Source organism: Oncorhynchus keta, unplaced genomic scaffold, assembly GCF_023373465.1.
Source record: "Oncorhynchus keta strain PuntledgeMale-10-30-2019 unplaced genomic scaffold, Oket_V2 Un_contig_19842_pilon_pilon, whole genome shotgun sequence".
Classification (NCBI taxonomy): Eukaryota; Metazoa; Chordata; class Actinopteri; order Salmoniformes; family Salmonidae; genus Oncorhynchus; species Oncorhynchus keta.
In genome coordinates this window covers 16687-34443 of record NW_026281683.1, presented here as the reverse complement: position 1 = coordinate 34443, position 17757 = coordinate 16687, and the positions used below count along the sequence as shown (strand labels likewise).

The window sequence follows — 17757 nt, the reverse complement described above, 5'->3', positions numbered from 1 at the left end:
AACCATGTTGGCAGAGCCCGAGAAAGAGTCTGATGTAGCCCTGGACTCCTACAGGTAATAACCATGTTGGTAGGACAGGTAATAACCATGTCGGTAGCCCTGGACTCCTACAGGTAATAACCATGTTGGTAGGACAGGTAATAACCATGTCGGTAGCCCTGGACTCCTACAGGTAATAACCATGTTGGTAGGACAGGTAATATCCATGTCGGTAGCCCTGGACTCCTACAGGTAATAACCCTGTTGGTAGCCCTGGACTCCTACAGGTAATAACCATGTTGGTAGCCCTGGACTGCTAGGGTAATAACCCTGTTGGTAGGACAGGTAATATCCATGTTGGTAGGACAGGTAATAACCATGTTGTCAGTAGAGGGAATAACCTTGTCGGTAGGTCTTTAGACCTTACACAGGGACCTTAGACAGAGACCTTAGACAGAGACCTTCGAGAGGGTCTTTAGAGAGGGTCTTTAGAGAGGGACCTTAGACAGAGACCTTAGAGAGGGTCTTTTTATTTTTATTTATTTATTTTACCTTTATTTAACCAGGCAAGTCAGTTAAGAACAAATTCTTATTTTCAATGACTGCCTAAGGACACCCTGCCTGTTCAGGGGCAGAACGACAGATTTGTACCTTGTCGGCTCGGGGGTTTGAACTTGCAACCTTCCGGTTACTAGTCTAGCGCTCTAACCACTAGGCTACCCTGCCGCCCCTTTAGAGAGGGACCTTAGAGAGGGACCTTACACAGAGACCTTAGAGAGGGTCTTTAGAGAGGTACCTTACACAGAGACCTTAGAGAGGGTCTTTAGAGAGGTACCTTTTATACAGGGTGTAACACAGCGTGTACTTACCAGGGGCCATTTTGGTGCACGTTACACAACATTTAACACACTTCCTGTTTCTGTAAATGTGTTCTCAGTCAACCTATCAGTTAAAATAAGGGTAATTCATTTTGATTCAGTTTCACCTGGTAAGACCACTTCTCCTGAACAGTAGGAGGAACTGTGTAGTTGTTGCTGTCCTCCTCAGACAGCACACGTTTATGACACCAGGCACTCGTACTTGTGTCCTCCAACGAGTGTTCTCGTAACTTCTCCGTGAATTGCCGTAATTATATTTGCTACTTTTCATCGTAGGAAGCGAGATACACTTTTACCGGAGTGTTTGCACGTGTGAGCCGCACGACGCAAATGTACTCGAAGGACAATTCTACATAATTATATTGGTTACTTATCGTATGAATGGACAGCTCTATTTCAACGTAGCTTCTGAAAGGCCGGTGATCGCAGCGTACAGACAAAGGATACTATTTATGAGATGCTAATCATAAACAGGAAATTAAGAGGTTGATGTGTGATGAGCTGGGTAGCTTGGGAGATCCAGGTGTCCCCTTGGCTTAATCTCAGCATCTGTTATCCGGCTCGAAGGACCACGTTCGAGAGAGTGGCACCATAAATATTCTAGTGCTTTCAACAAGTGTTCTAGTGCTTTCAACAAGTATTCTAGTGCTTTCAAACAAGTATTCTAGTGCTTTCAGCAAGTATTCTAGTGCTTTCAACAAGTGTTCTAGTGCTTTCAACAAGTGTTCTAGTGCTTTCAACAAGTGTTCTAGTGCTTTCAACAAGTATTCTAGTGCTTTCAACAAGTGTTCTAGTGCTTTCAGCAAGTATTCTAGTGCTTTCAACAAGTGTTCTAGTGCTTTCAGCAAGTGTTCTAGTGCTTTCAACAAGTGTTCTAGTGCTTTCAACAAGTGTTCTAGTGCTTTCAACAAGTGTTCTAGTGCTTTCAACAAGTATTCTAGTGCTTTCAACAAGTATTCTAGTGCTTTCAACAAGTATTCTAGTGCTTTCAAACAAGTATTCTAGTGCTTTCAGCAAGTATTCTAGTGCTTTCAGCAAGTATTCTAGTGCTTTCAACAAGTGTTCTAGTGCTTTCAACAAGTGTTCTAGTGCTTTCAACAAGTGTTCTAGTGCTTTCAACAAGTGTTCTAGTGCTTTCAACAAGTATTCTAGTGCTTTCAACAAGTATTCTAGTGCTTTCAACAAGTATTTTAGTGCTTTCAACAAGTATTCTAGTGCTTTCAAACAAGTATTCTAGTGCTTTCAAACAAGTATTCTAGTGCTTTCAGCAAGTATTCTAGTGCTTTCAACAAGTGTTCTATAGCTTTCAACAAGTGTTCTAGTGCTTTCAGCAAGTATTCTAGTGCTTTCAACAAGTGTTCTAGTGCTTTCAGCAAGTATTCTAGTGCTTTCAACAAGTGTTCTAGTGCTTTCAGCAAGTATTCTAGTGCTTTCAACAAGTGTTCTAGTGCTTTCAGCAAGTATTCTAGTGCTTTCAACAAGTGTTCTAGTGCTTTCAGCAAGTATTCTAGTGCTTTCAACAAGTGTTCTAGTGCTTTCAAACAAGTGTTCTAGTGCTTTCAACAAGTGTTCTAGTGCTTTCAACAAGTGTTCTAGTGCTTTCAACAAGTGTTCTAGTGCTTTCAGCAAGTATTCTAGTGCTTTCAACAAGTGTTCTAGTGCTTTCAACAAGTGTTCTAGTGCTTTCAACAAGTGTTCTAGTGCTTTCAACAAGTGTTCTAGTGCTTTCAAACAAGTATTCTAGTGCTTTCAACAAGTATTAACCCCCTAGACCCACCGGTGCGTCAATATAAGTTGCATAACAAAAGATTCCCCTTCAAAATCCGACAGTTTAACTTAGAGATGTTTTTATTGCATTGGATGCGTATCAATGCACTGCATTCACTAGTGTCGCGTTTCAGTATCAATCCACTGCATTCACTAGTGTCGCGTTTCAGTATCAATCCACTGCATTCACTAGTGTCGTTTCAGTATCAATCCACTGCATTCACTAGTGTCGAGTTTCAGTATCAATCCACTACATTCACTAGTGTCGCGTTTCAGTATCAATCCACTGCATTCACTAGTGTCGCGTTTCAGTATCAATCCACTGCATTCACTAGTGTCGAGTTTCAGTATCAATCCACTGCATTCGCTAGTGTCGCGTTTCAGTATCAATCCACTGCATTCACTAGTGTCGCGTTTCAGTATCAATCCACTGCATTCACTAGTGTCGCTTTCAGTATCAATCCACTGCATTCACTAGTGCCGCGTTTCAGTATCAATCCACTGCATTCGCTAGTGTCGCGTTTCAGTATCAATCCACTGCATTCCCTAGTGTCACGTTTCAGTATCAATCCACTGCATTCACTAGTGTCACGTTTCAGTATCAATCCACTGCATTCACTAGTGCCGCGTTTCAGTATCAATCCACTGCATTCACTAGTGTCGCGTTTCAGTATCAATCCACTGCATTCACTAGTGTCGCGTTTCAGTATCAATCCACTGCATTCGCTAGTGTCGCGTTTCAGTATCAATCCACTGCATTCGCTAGTGTCGCGTTTCAGTATCAATCCACTGCATTCACTAGTGTCGCGTTTCAGTATCAATCCACTGCATTAGCTAGTGTCGCGTTTCAGTATCAATCCACTGCATTCGCTAGTGTCGCGCCAGTATCAATCCACTGCATTCACTAGTGTCGCGTTTCAGTATCAATCCACTGCATTCGCTAGTGTCGCGTTTCAGTATCAATCCACTGCATTCGCTAGTGTCGCGTTTCAGTATCAATCCACTGCATTCACTAGTGTCGACAGTATCAATCCACTGCATTCGCTAGTCGCGTTTCAGTATCAATCCACTGCATTCACTAGTGTCACGTTTCAGTATCAATCCACTGCATTCACTAGTGTCGCGTTTCAGTATCAATCCACTGCATTCACTAGTGTCGCGTTTCAGTATCAATCCACTGCATTCACTAGTGTCGCGTTTCAGTATCAATCCACTGCATTCGCTAGTGTCGCGTTTCAGTATCAATCCACTGCATTCACTAGTGTCACGTTTCAGTATCAATCCACTGCATTCGCTAGTGTCGCGTTTCAGTATCAATCCACTGCATTCACTAGCGTCACGTTTCAGTATCAATCCACTGCATTCACTAGTGTCGCGTTTCAGTATCAATCCACTGCATTCACTAGTGTCGCGTTTCAGTATCAATCCACTGCATTCACTAGTGTCGCGTTTCAGTATCAATCCACTGCATTCACTAGTGTCGCATTTCAGTATCAATCCACTGCATTCACTAGTGTTGCGTTTCAGTATCAATCCACTGCATTCACTAGTGTCGTTTCAGTATCAATCCACTGCATTCCCTAGTGTCGAGTTTCAGTATCAATCCACTGCATTCACTAGTGTCGCGTTTCAGTATCAATCCACTGCATTCACTAGTGTCGCGTTTCAGTATCAATCCACTGCATTCACTAGTGTCGCGTTTCAGTATCAATCCACTGCATTCACTAGTGTCGCGTTTCAGTATCAATCCACTGCATTCACTAGTGTCGCTTTTCAGTATCAATGCACTGCATTCACTAGTGTCGCGTTTCAGTATCAATCCACTGCATTCACTAGTGTCGCGTTTCAGTATCAATCCACTGCATTCACTAGTGTCGCGTTTCAGTATCAATCCACTGCATTCACTAGTGTCGCGTTTCAGTATCAATCCACTGCATTCTCTAGTGTCGCGTTTCAGTATCAATCCACTGCATTCACTAGTGTCGCGTTTCAGTATCAATCCACTGCATTCACTAGTGTCGCATTTCAGTATCAATCCACTGCATTCACTAGTGTCGCTTTTCAGTATCAATCCACTGCATTCACTAGTGCCGCGTTTCAGTATCAATCCACTGCATTCGCTAGTGTCGCGTTTCAGTATCAATCCACTGCATTCACTAGTGTCGCGTTTCAGTATCAATCCACTGCATTCACTAGTGTCGCGTTTCAGTATCAATCCACTGCATTCACTAGTGTCACGTTTCAGTATCAATCCACTGCATTCACTAGTGTCACGTTTCAGTATCAATCCACTGCATTCACTAGTGTCACGTTTCAGTATCAATCCACTGCATTCCCTAGTGTCACGTTTCAGTATCAATCCACTGCATTCACTAGTGTCACGTTTCAGTATCAATCCACTGCATTCACTAGTGTCGCCAGTATCAATCCACTGCATTCACTAGTGTCGCGTTTCAGTATCAATCCACTGCATTCGCTAGTGTCGCGTTTCAGTATCAATCCACTGCATTCCCTAGTGTCACGTTTCAGTATCAATCCACTGCATTCACTAGTGTCGCGTTTCAGTATCAATCCACTGCATTCACTAGTGCCGCGTTCAGTATCAATCCACTGCATTCACTAGTGTCGCGTTTCAGTATCAATCCACTGCATTCGCTAGTGTCGCGTTTCAGTATCAATCCACTGCATTCACTAGTGTCGCGTTTCAGTATCAATCCACTGCATTCACTAGTGTCGTTTCAGTATCAATCCACTGCATTCACTAGTGTCGCGTTTCAGTATCAATCCACTGCATTCACTAGTGTGCAATCCACTGCATTCGCTAGTGTCGCGTTTCAGTTCAATCCACTGCATTCGTGTGCCGCGTTTCAGTATCAATCCACTGCATTCACTAGTGTCGCGTTTCAGTATCAATCCACTGCATTCATTAGTGTCGCGTTTCAGTATCAATCCACTGCATTCACTAGTGTCGCGTTTCAGTATCAATCCACTGCATTCGCTAGTGTCGTTTCAGTATCAATCCACTGCATTCACTAGTGTCGCGTTTCAGTATCAATCCACTGCATTCACTAGTGCCGCGTTTCCGCATCTGCGTTGAAATGTGGCAGAGGTAGAGAGGTGAGACCATTAGAAATCCCGAAAATCACCAACTTATTTAGCATCCGAACGGTTTGACACACAAACCATAACCATATTTTATGGAAAGGATATATTCTCACGACCACAACGGTGTTCTTCATGTTGCTCTATGACTTACAAGTGTCGGGGGGACTCGTCTGAAGTCGGGACCGTTGACGTGACAACCTCTTTGTTTGTAGCGTCAGAACCGTTTGTGCTACAAATTAGTTGAAATTATCTGGAGAGTCAGCATTTGGGGGTTTGATTACAGGCTCAAAATGGCCAGAAACAAAGACCTTTCTTCTGAAACTCGTCAGTCTATTCTTCTTCTGAGAAATGAACGCTATTCCATGAGAGAAATTGCCAAGAAACTGAAGATCTCGTACAACGCTGTGTACTACTCCTTCACAGAACAGCAGTTTCAACGTCAACAGTGAAGAGGCGACTCCGGCATGCAACGAAAAGCCAAATCTCAGACTGGCCAATAAAAAGGAAAGATTAAATTGGGCAAAAGGACACTGACACTGGACAGAGGAGTCGCCTCTTCGCTGTTGACGTTGAGACTGGTGTTTTACGGGCACTATTTAATGAAGTTGCCAGTTGAGGACTTGTGATGCGTCTGTTTCTGAAACGTGACACTCTAATGTACTTGACCTCTTTCTCGGTTGTGCACCGGGGCCTCCCGCTCCTCTTTCTATTCTGGTTAGAGCCAGTTTGCGCTGTTCTGGGAAGGGAGTAGTACACAGCGTTGTACGAGATATCTAAAAAGGGTCCTACAATTCTAAATCCATAGTTTGAACCATCTTAAAACAATTCCATATGTCAGCTTAGCGATTCCCAACCGCTTAGACTTACAGGGGTTAAACAAATATTCTAGAACTTTAAACAAATATTCTAGAACTTTAAACAAATGTTCTAGAACTTTAAACAAATGTTCTAGAACTTTAAACAAATGTTCTAGAACTTTAAACAAATGTTCTAGAACTTTAAACAAATGTTCTAAGACTTTTGTACAGACTCCCCTATCCTTACCTTGTTTCACTCCTCTCTTCTGTCTGACGCAGATGTCAGCTAGGGTTATGTTTAACTAGATTGTTAGTTATATGTGGTTAATGTGGTCTCCTCGTTATATGTGGTTAAATGTGGCCTCCTCGTCTCTTCTCCCTCTATAGGTGTCAGTGGTTAAATGTGGTCTCCTCCAGCCAGCCGGGCGCCTGGAGGGCCATGTGGTCTCCTTGTTATATGTGGTTAAATGTGGTCCACCTGAGCTCTGAGGTGGTTACATCCAGTGTCCGTCCAGACAGCTTCTCCCTCTAGGTGACCACCTAGGCCACATGTTTAACTGATTGTTATTTATCCCAGCGTGGTTAAATGGGACCCTGCCTCGTCATCTCCCTCCACCCAGCTGTCAGCTAGGTTATGTTTACAGCATCAGATATCTACTGGTTAAATGTAGTCTCCTGAGATATGTGGTTAACATGAAGACAGTCACTCGGCTCTTCTCCCTCTAGACCTGTCAGCCTTCCTCCAGCCAGCCGGGCTACTGGAGGTAGTACCACTGAGATAACCTAAACATGAAGACAGGTCCACCTGAGCTCTGACCCTGACCTGTCCCTTCTCCAGCTGTCTACTGGCAGAGTACCACTGAGATAACCTGCCCATCCAGGTGACCACCTTGGCCAACTCTAGATCACCTGTCCTTCATTTCCTCCCAGCGTGAGGACCACTGAGATAACCTGCCATGAAGACATCCACCTCCACCCAGCTCTGACCCTCCGGAACCTTCTGCCTTACAGCATCAGATATCTACTGGAGGTAGTAACACTGAGAGAACCTAAATATGAAGACAGTCACTCGGCTAGGATCTAACCCTAGACCTGTACCCTGCCTTACAGCTATCTACTGGAGGTAGTACCACTGAGATAACCTAAACATGAAGACAGTCACTCGGCTAGGATCTAACCCTAGACCTGTACCCTGCCTTACAGCTGTCTACTGGAGGTAGTACCACTGAGATAACCTAAACATGAAGACAGTCACTAGGCTAGGATCTAACCCTAGACCTGTACCCTGCCTCACAGCATCAGATATCTACTGGAGGTAGTAACACTGGGAGAACCTAAACATGAAGACAGTCACTAGGCTAGGATCTAACCCTAGGGGAAGAAGTGTGTAGTCACTAGGCTAGGATCTAACCCTAGGGGAAGAAGTGTGTAGTCACTAGGCTAGGATCTAACCCTAGGGGAAGAAGTGTGTAGTCACTAGGCTAGGATCTAACCCTAGGGGAAGAAGTGTGTAGTCACTAGGCTAGGATCTAACCCTAGGGGAAGAAGTGTGTAATCACTAGGCTAGGATCTAACCATAGGGGAAGAAGTGTGTAGTCACTAGGCTAGGATCTAACCTAGGGGAAGAAGTGTGTAGTCACTAGGCTAGGATCTAACCTAGGGGAAGAAGTGTGTAGTCACTAGGCTAGGATCTAACCCTAGGGAAGAAGTGTGTAGTCACTAGGCTAGGATCTAACCCTAGGGGAAGAAGTGTGTAGTCACTAGGCTAGGATCTAACCCTAGGGGAAGAAGTGTGTAGTCACTAGGCTAGGATCTAACCCTAGGGGAAGAAGTGTGTAGTCACTAGGCTAGGATCTAACCCTAGGGGAAGAAGTGTGTAGTCACTAGGCTAGGATCTAACCCTAGGGGAAGAAGTGTGTAGTCACTAGGCTAGGATCTAACCCTAGGGGAAGAAGTGTGTAGTCACTAGGCTAGGATCTAACCCTAGGGGAAGAAGTGTGTAGTCACTAGGCTAGGATCTAACCCTAGGGGAAGAAGTGTGTAGTCACTAGGCTAGGATCTAACCCTAGGGGAAGAAGTGTGTAGTCACTGGGCTAGGATCTAACCCTAGGGGAAGAAGTGTGTAGTCACTAGGCTAGGATCTAACCCTAGGGGAAGAAGTGTGTAGTCACTAGGCTAGGATCTAACCCTAGGGAAGAAGTGTGTAGTCACTAGGCTAGGATCTAACCCTAGGGGAAGAAGTGTGTAGTCACTAGGCTAGGATCTAACCCTAGGGGAAGAAGTGTGTAGTCACTAGGCTAGGATCTAACCCTAGGGGAAGAAGTGTGTAATCACTAGGCTAGGATCTAACCCTAGGGGAAGAAGTGTGTAGTCACTAGGCTAGGATCTAACCCTAGGGGAAGAAGTGTGTAGTCACTAGGCTAGGATCTAACCCTATAGGGGAAGAAGTGTGTAGTCACTAGGCTAGGATCTAACCCTAGGGGAATAAGTGTGTAGACTAAAATATACAAGCACAAAATAACAACCAGCCACTAGACTCTGATTTCATTATTTCCTGTTGTTAAGTGTCTATCCATTAATCCATCTCAAAGATACTTTCCCATAACGGATTCCATTCCAAACTTTTCATTACAAAAAAAACTGTGTCTATCCATTAATCCATCTCTCCAAGGCTCAGCAGAGTTCCATTCCAAACTGTGTCTATCCATTAATCCATCTCTCCAAGGCTCAGCAGAGTTCCATTCCAAACTGTGTCTATCCATTAATCCATCTCTCCAGGGCTCAGCAGAGTTCCATTCCAAACTGTGTCTATCCATTAATCCATCTCTCCAAGGCTCAGCAGAGTTCCATTCCAAACTGTGTCTATCCATTAATCCATCTCTCCAAGGCTCAGCAGAGTTCCATTCCAAACTGTGTCTATCCATTAATCCATCTCTCCAAGGCTCAGCAGAGTTCCTTTCCAAACTGTGTCTATCCATTAATCCATCTCTCCAAGGCTCAGCAGAGTTCCATTCCAAACTGTGTCTATCCATTAATCCATCTCTCCAAGGCTCAGCAGAGTTCCATTCCAAACTGTGTCTATCCATCTCTCCAAGGCTCAGCAGAGTTCCATTCCAAACTGTGTCTATCCATTAATCCATCTCTCCAAGGCTCAGCAGAGTTCCTTTCCAAACTGTGTCTATCCATTAATCCATCTCTCCAGGGCTCAGCAGAGTTCCATTCCAAACTGTGTCTATCCATTAATCCATCTCTCCAAGGCTCAGCAGAGTTCCTTTCCAAACTGTGTCTATCCATTAATCCATCTCTCCAGGGCTCAGCAGAGTTCCTTTCCAAACTGTGTCTATCCATTAATCCATCTCTCCAAGGCTCAGCAGAGTTCCATTCCAAACTGTGTCTATCCATTAATCCATCTCTCCAAGGCTCAGCAGAGTTCCATTCCAAACTGTGTCTATCCATTAATCCATCTCTCCAAGGCTCAGCAGAGTTCCATTCCAAACTGTGTCTATCCATTAATCCATCTCTCCAAGGCTCAGCAGAGTTCCATTCCAAACTGTGTCTATCCATTAATCCATCTCCAGGGCTCAGCAGAGTTCCTTTCCAAACTGTGTCTATCCATTAATCCATCTCTCCAAGGCTCAGCAGAGTTCCTTTCCAAACTGTGTCTATCCATTAATCCATCTCTCCAGGGCTCAGCAGAGTTCCATTCCAAACTGTGTCTATCCATTAATCCATCTCTCCAAGGCTCAGCAGAGTTCCATTCCAAACTGTGTCTATCCATTAATCCATCTCCATCCAAACTGGCTCCAGCTCAGAGTTCCATTCCAAACTGTGTCTATCCATTAATCCATCTCTCCAGGGCTCAGCAGAGTTCCATTCCAAACTGTGTCTATCCATTAATCCATCTCTCCAGGGCTCAGCAGAGTTCCATTCCAAACTGTGTCTATCCATTAATCCATCTCTCCAGGGCTCAGCAGAGTTCCATTCCAAACTGTGTCTATCCATTAATCCATCTCTCCAGGGCTCAGCAGAGTTCCATTCCAAACTGTGTCTATCCATTAATCCATCTCTCCAGGGCTCAGCAGAGTTCCATTCCAAACTGTGTCTATCCATTAATCCATCTCTCCAAGGCTCAGCAGAGTTCCATTCCAAACTGTGTCTATCCATTAATCCATCTCTCCAGGGCTCAGCAGAGTTCCTTTCCAAACTGTGTCTATCCATTAATCCATCTCTCCAAGGCTCAGCAGAGTTCCATTCCAAACTGTGTCTATCCATTAATCCATCTCTCCAGGGCTCAGCAGAGTTCCATGAGCTCCAGGAGGGCAGCACGGCAGACGTCCTGAACGCCCGTATAGGAGGTGAGATCATGGAGATGGTCCTGGTTAAATACCAGGGTCGGAACTGGTCCGGACGTATCCGTATCGCCCAGGACATGCAGGAGTTCTTCCCCGTGTGCTTCACCTGCGACTCGGCCCAGGAGCTGAGCGTGGACCTGAGCGTGCACGTGGCGCGGCTGCATGGACGTCTGACGCTGGCCGTGTTCAGCCCGTACTGGATCGTCAATAAGACGTCCAGGGTTCTGCAGTACCGCGCGGAGGACGTCTCCGTCAAACACGCGTCGGACTTCAGGGACGCGTCCTCTTCTCCTTCAAGAAAAAGAACATCTTCAGCAAGAACAAGGTAGGAAAGCCTCGGTTTTAATGTTTTATTTTTATGTAACCTTTATGTAACCTTTATGTAACCAACATTTATGACAACAACATAACAACAACATGACAGCAACATGGTAGCAACACAACATGACAACTGCATGGTAGCAACACAACATGGCACAAACATTATGGTACAAACATTATTGTGCCCAGTCAACAGCAGAAAGGTCTAGAAGGTAGAAACAACAATACATCACACAAAGCAGACACACCTTTTCAGTAAGAGTGTCTATGATTTAAGTCTTTGAATGAAGAGATGGAGATAAAACTGTCCAGTTTGAGTGTTTTGTTGCAGCTCGTTCCAGTCGCAAGCTGCAGCGAACTGAAAAGACGAGCGACCCAGGGATGTTTTTGCTTTGGGGACCTTTAACAGAATGTGACTGGCAGACAGGTTGTTGTATGTGGAGGATGAGGGCTGCAGTAGATCTCTCGGATAGAGAGACCTAAGAGGGTTTTATAAATAAGCATCAACCAGTGTGTCGTGAGTGTGGTGGAGGTACCTGTACCAGACAGGGGGAGTGTGGTGGAGGTACCTGTACCAGACAGGGGGAGTGTGGTGGAGGTACCTGTACCAGACAGGGGGAGTGTGGTGGAGGTACCTGTACCAGACAGGGGGAGTGTGGTGGAGGTACCTGTACCAGACAGGGGGAGTGTGGTGGAGGTACCTGTACCAGACAGGGGAGTGTGGTGGAGGTACCTGTACCAGACAGGGGAGTGTGGTGGAGGTACCTTTACCAGACAGGGGGAGTGTGGTGGAGGTACCTGTACCAGACAGGGGGAGTGTGGTGGAGGTACCTGTACCAGACAGGGGAGAGAGGAGAGAGGCCAGGGCAGCCGGTGAACAGATCGCCAGGTGGACTCCAAGCAGTGGGAGAAGGTGTCAGACCCAATTTATTTGTGGAGGCAGATTTCTTGTAGAAAATGCCAGTGGATGGTCTCTGAACAGCGGTTGGGGGGGGCTTCAGGGGATGCTTCAAAGATGCCTGACATTTGTTGGGCCCAAAGGCCTTTTAACTTCACACCTTAGTGCTAATTAAATGTGTATCTGGTCGGTCCTCTTCAAGCCTGGCAGCTCAGGTCCGGGTTGGACGGTGTCCTCAGGTCCGGGTTGGACGGTGTCCTCAGGTCCGGGTTGGACGGTGTCCTCAGGTCCGGGTTGGACGGTGTCCTCTGGTCCGGGTTGGACGGTGTCCTCTGGTCCGGGTTGGACGGTGTCCTCTGGTCCGGGTTGGACGGTGTCCTCTGGTCCGGGTTGGACGGTGTCCTCTGGTCCGGGTTGGACGGTGTCCTCAGGTCCGGGTTGGACGGTGTCCTCTGGTCCGGGTTGGACGGTGTCCTCAGGTCCGGGTTGGACGGTGTCCTCAGGTCCGGGTTGGACGGTGTCCTCAGGTCCGGGTTGGACGGTGTCCTCAGGTCCGGGTTGGACGGTGTCCTCAGGTCCGGGTTGGACGGTGTCCTCAGGTCCGGGTTGGACGGTGTCCTCTGGTCCGGGTTGGACGGTGTCCTCAGGTCCGGGTCGGACGGTGTCCTCTGGTCCGGGTCGGACGGTGTCCTCAGGTCCGGGTCGGACGGTGTCCTCAGGTCCGGGTCGGACGGTGTCCTCTGGTCCGGGTCGGACGGTGTCCTCTGGTCCGGGTCGGACGGTGTCCTCTGGTCCGGGTTGGACGGTGTCCTCTGGTCCGGGTTGGACGGTGTCCTCTGGTCTCTGCTGTTTGTTTGCTGGAGCTCCTTCCGTATAGCTTGGGAAAATAAAACCTTGGCAGCAGTCATCTCTCCGGGTTAATTTTGGTCAAAATGAGGTTGTAGGTTTGGAGTTTTGATCTGTAGCGAAGGCCGTGCTGTGGAAGGTGGCATCCTGCATGTGTCCCTGACGAAACATCCAAGGTCATCTAACTACAAATCTGTCCTTTTGTAAAAAATACAAAATTATTGTTGAAAAATGTAAGAGCTCACATTAAGCTGTGTCTCTCTCTTTCAGTTCTCTCTCTGAAGGGGGGGGGGGGTGTCTTTCAGTTCTCTCTCTGAAGGGGGGTGTCTTTCAGTTCTCTCTCTGAGGGGGGTGTCTTTCAGTGGTGTCTTTCAGTTCTCTCTCTGAGGGGGCGTGTCTTTCAGTTCTCTCTCTGAGGGGTGTGTCTTTCAGTTCTCTCTCTGATGGGGGCGTGTCTTTCAGTTCTCTCTCTGAGGGGGCGTGTCTTTCAGTTCTCTCTCTGATGGGGGTGTGTCTTTCAGTTCTCTCTCTGAGGGGGCGTGTCTTTCAGTTCTCTCTCTAAAGGGGGCGTGTCTTTCAGTTCTCTCTCTGAAGGGGGTGCGTCTTTCAGTTCTCTCTCTGAGGGGAGGCGTGTCTTTCAGTTCTCTCTCTGAAGGGGGTGTGTCTTTCAGTCCTCTCTCTGAGGGGTGGTGTGTCTTTCAGTCCTCTCTCTGAAGGGGGTGTGTCTTTCAGTCCTCTCTCTGAGGGGAGGGGTGTCTTTCAGTTCTCTCTCTGAAGGGGGTGTGTCTTTCAGTCCTCTCTCTGAGGGGTGGTGTGTCTTTCAGTCCTCTCTCTGAGGGGGCGTGTCTTTCAGTCCTCTCTCTGAAGGGGGGCGTGTCTAACAATGGATCAGCTGCTTCTCTCAGTAACGCTGCGTGTTGTCTTTCTACAGCTGCAGCTCTGTGTGTCCACCAGTTCCTGGTCTGATGGCTTCTCATTGGATACGGTGGGGAGTTATGGGTGTGTCAGATGCCCTGCCAACACCATGGACTATCTGGTGAGGAAATGACAACGTGCAAAAAACAACCACGACTCTGGAATGTGACGTTTTATTTCACACATATATAACGCTTTATCCAAGTGACTTACGGTGACATTCAGTGGCCTCACGCAGGACTCAAACCCTATGATGATCTGTGGTTTTAACTGAGACACTACAGCCGCGTTGTGAAGGACGGACAGTACGAGTCATGTGTTTTAACTGAGACACTACAGCCGCGTTGTGAAGGACAGACAGTACGAGTCATGTGTTTTAAACTGAGACACTACAGCCGCGTTGTGAAGGACAGACAGTACGAGTCATGTGTTTTAAACTGAGACACTACAGCCGCATTGTGAAGGACAGACAGTATGAGTCATGTGTTTTAACTGAGACACTACAGCCGCGTTGTGAAGGACAGACAGTACGAGTCATGTGTTTTAAACTGAGACACTACATGCGCATTGTGAAGGACAGACAGTACGAGTCATGTGTTTTAACTGAGACACTACAGCCGCATTGTGAAGGACAGACAGTACGGGTCATGTGTTTTAACTGAGACACTACAGCCGCGTTGTGATGGAGAGGGACAGTCTGACAGTATGAGTCATGTGTTTTAACTGAGACACTACAGCCGCGTTGTGAAGGACAGACAGTATGAGTCATGTGTTTTAACTGAGACACTACAGCCGTGTTGTGAAGGAGGGGACAGTATGAGTCATGTGTTTTAACTGAGACACTACAGCCGCGTTGTGAAGGACAGACAGTATGAGTCATGTGTTTTAACTGAGACACTACAGCCGCGTTGTGAAGGACAGACAGTATGAGTCATGTGTTTTAACTGAGACACTACAGCCGCGTTGTGAAGGAGGGGACAGTCTGACAGTATGAGTCATGTGTTTTAACTGAGACACTACAGCCGCGTTGTGAAGGACAGACAGTCTGACAGTATGAGTCATGTGTTTTAACTGAGACACTACAGCCGCGTTGTGAAGGACAGACAGTCTGACAGTATGAGTCATGTGTTTTAACTGAGACACTACAGCCGCGTTGTGAAGGACAGACAGTCTGACAGTATGAGTCATGTGTTTAAACTGATACACTACAGCCACGTTGTGAAGGACAGACAGTCTGACAGTATGAGTCATGTGTTTTAAACTGAGACACTACAGCCGCGTTGTGAAGGACAGACAGTATGAGTCATGTGTTTTAACTGAGACACTACAGCCGCGTTGTGAAGGACAGACAGTATGAGTCATGTGTTTTAACTGAGACACTACAGCCGCGTTGTGAAGGACAGACAGTATGAGTCATGTGTTTTAACTGAGACACTACAGCCGCGTTGTGAAGGACAGACAGTATGAGTCATGTGTTTTAACTGAGACACTACAGCCGCGTTGTGAAGGAGGGGACAGTCTGACAGTATGAGTCATGTGTTTTAACTGAGACACTACAGCCGCGTTGTGAAGGACAGACAGTCTGACAGTATGAGTCATGTGTTTTAACTGAGACACTACAGCCGCGTTGTGAAGGACAGACAGTATGAGTCATGTGTTTTAACTGAGACACTACAGCCGCGTTGTGAAGGAGGGGACAGTCTGACAGTATGAGTCATGTGTTTTAACTGAGACACTACAGCCGCGTTGTGAAGGACAGACAGTCTGACAGTATGAGTCATGTGTTTAAACTGATACACTACAGCCACGTTGTGAAAGTTGACAGAGGGGACAGTATGAGTCATGTGTTTAAACTGAGACACTACAGCCGCGTTGTGAAGGAGGGGACAGTATGAGTCATGTGTTTAAACTGAGACACTACAGCCACGTTGTGAAGGACGGACAGTCTGACAGTATGAGTCATGTGTTTAAACTGAGACACTACAGCCACGTTGTGAAGGACGGACAGTCTGACAGTATGAGTCGTGTTTAAACTGAGACACTACAGCCACGTTGTGAAGGACGGACAGTCTGACAGTATGAGTCATGTGTTTTAACTGGGACACTACAGCTGCGTTGTGAAGGACAGACAGTCTGACAGTATGAGTCATGTGTTTAAACTGAGACACTACAGCCGCGTTGTGAAGGACAGACAGTCTGACAGTATGAGTCATGTGTTTTAAACTGAGACACTACAGCCGCGTTGTAAAGGACAGACAGTCTGACAGTATGAGTCATGTGTTTTAACTGAGACACTACAGCCGCGTTGTGAAGGACAGACACAGACAGTACGAGTCATGTGTTTTAACTGAGACACTACAGCCACGTTGTGAAGGACAAGACAGTCTGACAGTCTGACAGTATGAGTCATGTGTTTTAACTGAGACACTACAGCCGCGTTGTAAGGACAGACAGTCTGACAGTATGAGTCATGTGTTTTAACTGAGACACTACAGCCGAGTTGTGAAGGACAGACAGTCTGTGACAGTATGAGTCATGTGTTTTAAACTGAGACACTACAGCCGCGTTGTAAAGGACAGACAATCTGACAGTATGAGTCATGTGTTTTAACACTACAGCCGCGTTGTGAAGGACAGACAGTCTGACAGTATGAGTCATGTGTTTTGTAGGTTGGCGTCAGCATTCAGATGAGTAGTTTCAACCTGACCAAGATGGTGACCATGAGTCCGTTCTTCACGCTGGTCAACAAGTCTTCCTACGAGCTGGAGGTGGGAGAGGTGCAGACAGAGGAGGGCAGCGTCAATGGGAAGTGGCACTACATCTCCTCTACAGAGGTGAGGACCGACCGTGTGTTTGGATTTAGTGTGTGTGTGTGTGTGTGTGTGTGTGTGTGTGTGTGTGTGTGTGTGTGTGTGTGTGTGTGTGTGTGTGTGTGTGTGTGTGTGTGTGTGTGTGTGTGTGTGTGTCTAATGAACGTATGATGAGCGTGTTCCTCTGTCCGACTGTTGTCTTCCCCGTGTCCGGCTGTCGGACTGTTGTCTTCCCTGTGTCCGACTGTTGTCTTCCCCGTGTCCGGCTGTCGGACTGTTGTCTTCCCTGTGTCCGACTGTTGTCTTCCCCGTGTCCGACTGTTGTCTTCCCTGTGTCTGACTGTTTTCTTCCCCGTGTCCGACTGTTGTCTTCCCCTGTGTCCGACTGTTTTCTTCCCCGTGTCCGACTGTTGTCTTCCCCGTGTCCGACTGTTGTCTTCCCGTGTCCGACTGTTGTCTTCCCCGTGTCCGACTGTTGTCTTCCCTGTGTCTGACTGTTGTCTTCCCGTGTCTGACTGTTGTCTTCCCGTGTCCGACTGTTGTCTTCCCCATGTCCGACTGTTGTCTTCCCCGTGTCCGACTGTTGTCTTCCCGTGTCCGACTGTTGTCTTCCCGTGTCCGACTGTTGCATTCCCTGTGTCCGACTGTCTGACTGTTGTCTTCCCTGTGTCCGACTGTTGTCTTCCCGTGTCTGACTGTTGTCTTCCCCGTGTCCGACTGTTGTCTTCCCCGTGTCCGACTGTTGTCTTCCCGTGTCTGACTGTTGTCTTCCCAGTGTCCGACTGTTGTCTTCCCTGTGTCTGACTGTTGCATTCCCTGTGTCCGACTGTCTGACTGTTGTCTTCCCTGTGTCCGACTGTTGTCTTCCCCGTGTCCGACTGTTGTCTTCCCCGTGTCCGACTGTTGTCTTCCCTGTGTCCGATTGTTGTCTTCCCTGTGTCCGACTGTTGCATTCCCTGTGTCCGCCTGTCCGACTGTTGTCTTCCCTGTGTCCGTCTGTCTGACTGTTGTCTTCCCTGTGTCTGCCTGTCCGACTGTTGTCTTCCCTGTGTCTGCCTGTCCGACTGTTGTCTTCCTGTGTCCGTCTGT

At 47.0% G+C, this 17757-nt stretch overlaps 1 protein-coding gene across 1 annotated transcript; it reads left to right on the top strand.

Moving 5' to 3' along the window:
- The first annotated feature begins 4 nt into the window (after positions 1 to 4).
- On the top strand, positions 5 to 16686 carry LOC118382471 (intermembrane lipid transfer protein VPS13C-like). The gene is made up of 6 exons (XM_052504579.1): positions 5 to 54; positions 6914 to 6970; positions 7457 to 7556; positions 10815 to 11203; positions 13875 to 13979; positions 16528 to 16686. The coding sequence occupies exons 1-6, from the start codon at positions 5 to 7 to the stop codon at positions 16547 to 16549; spliced, it is 723 nt and encodes a 240-aa protein (XP_052360539.1). The 3' UTR covers positions 16550 to 16686.
- Positions 16687 to 17757: the final 1071 nt, after the last annotated feature.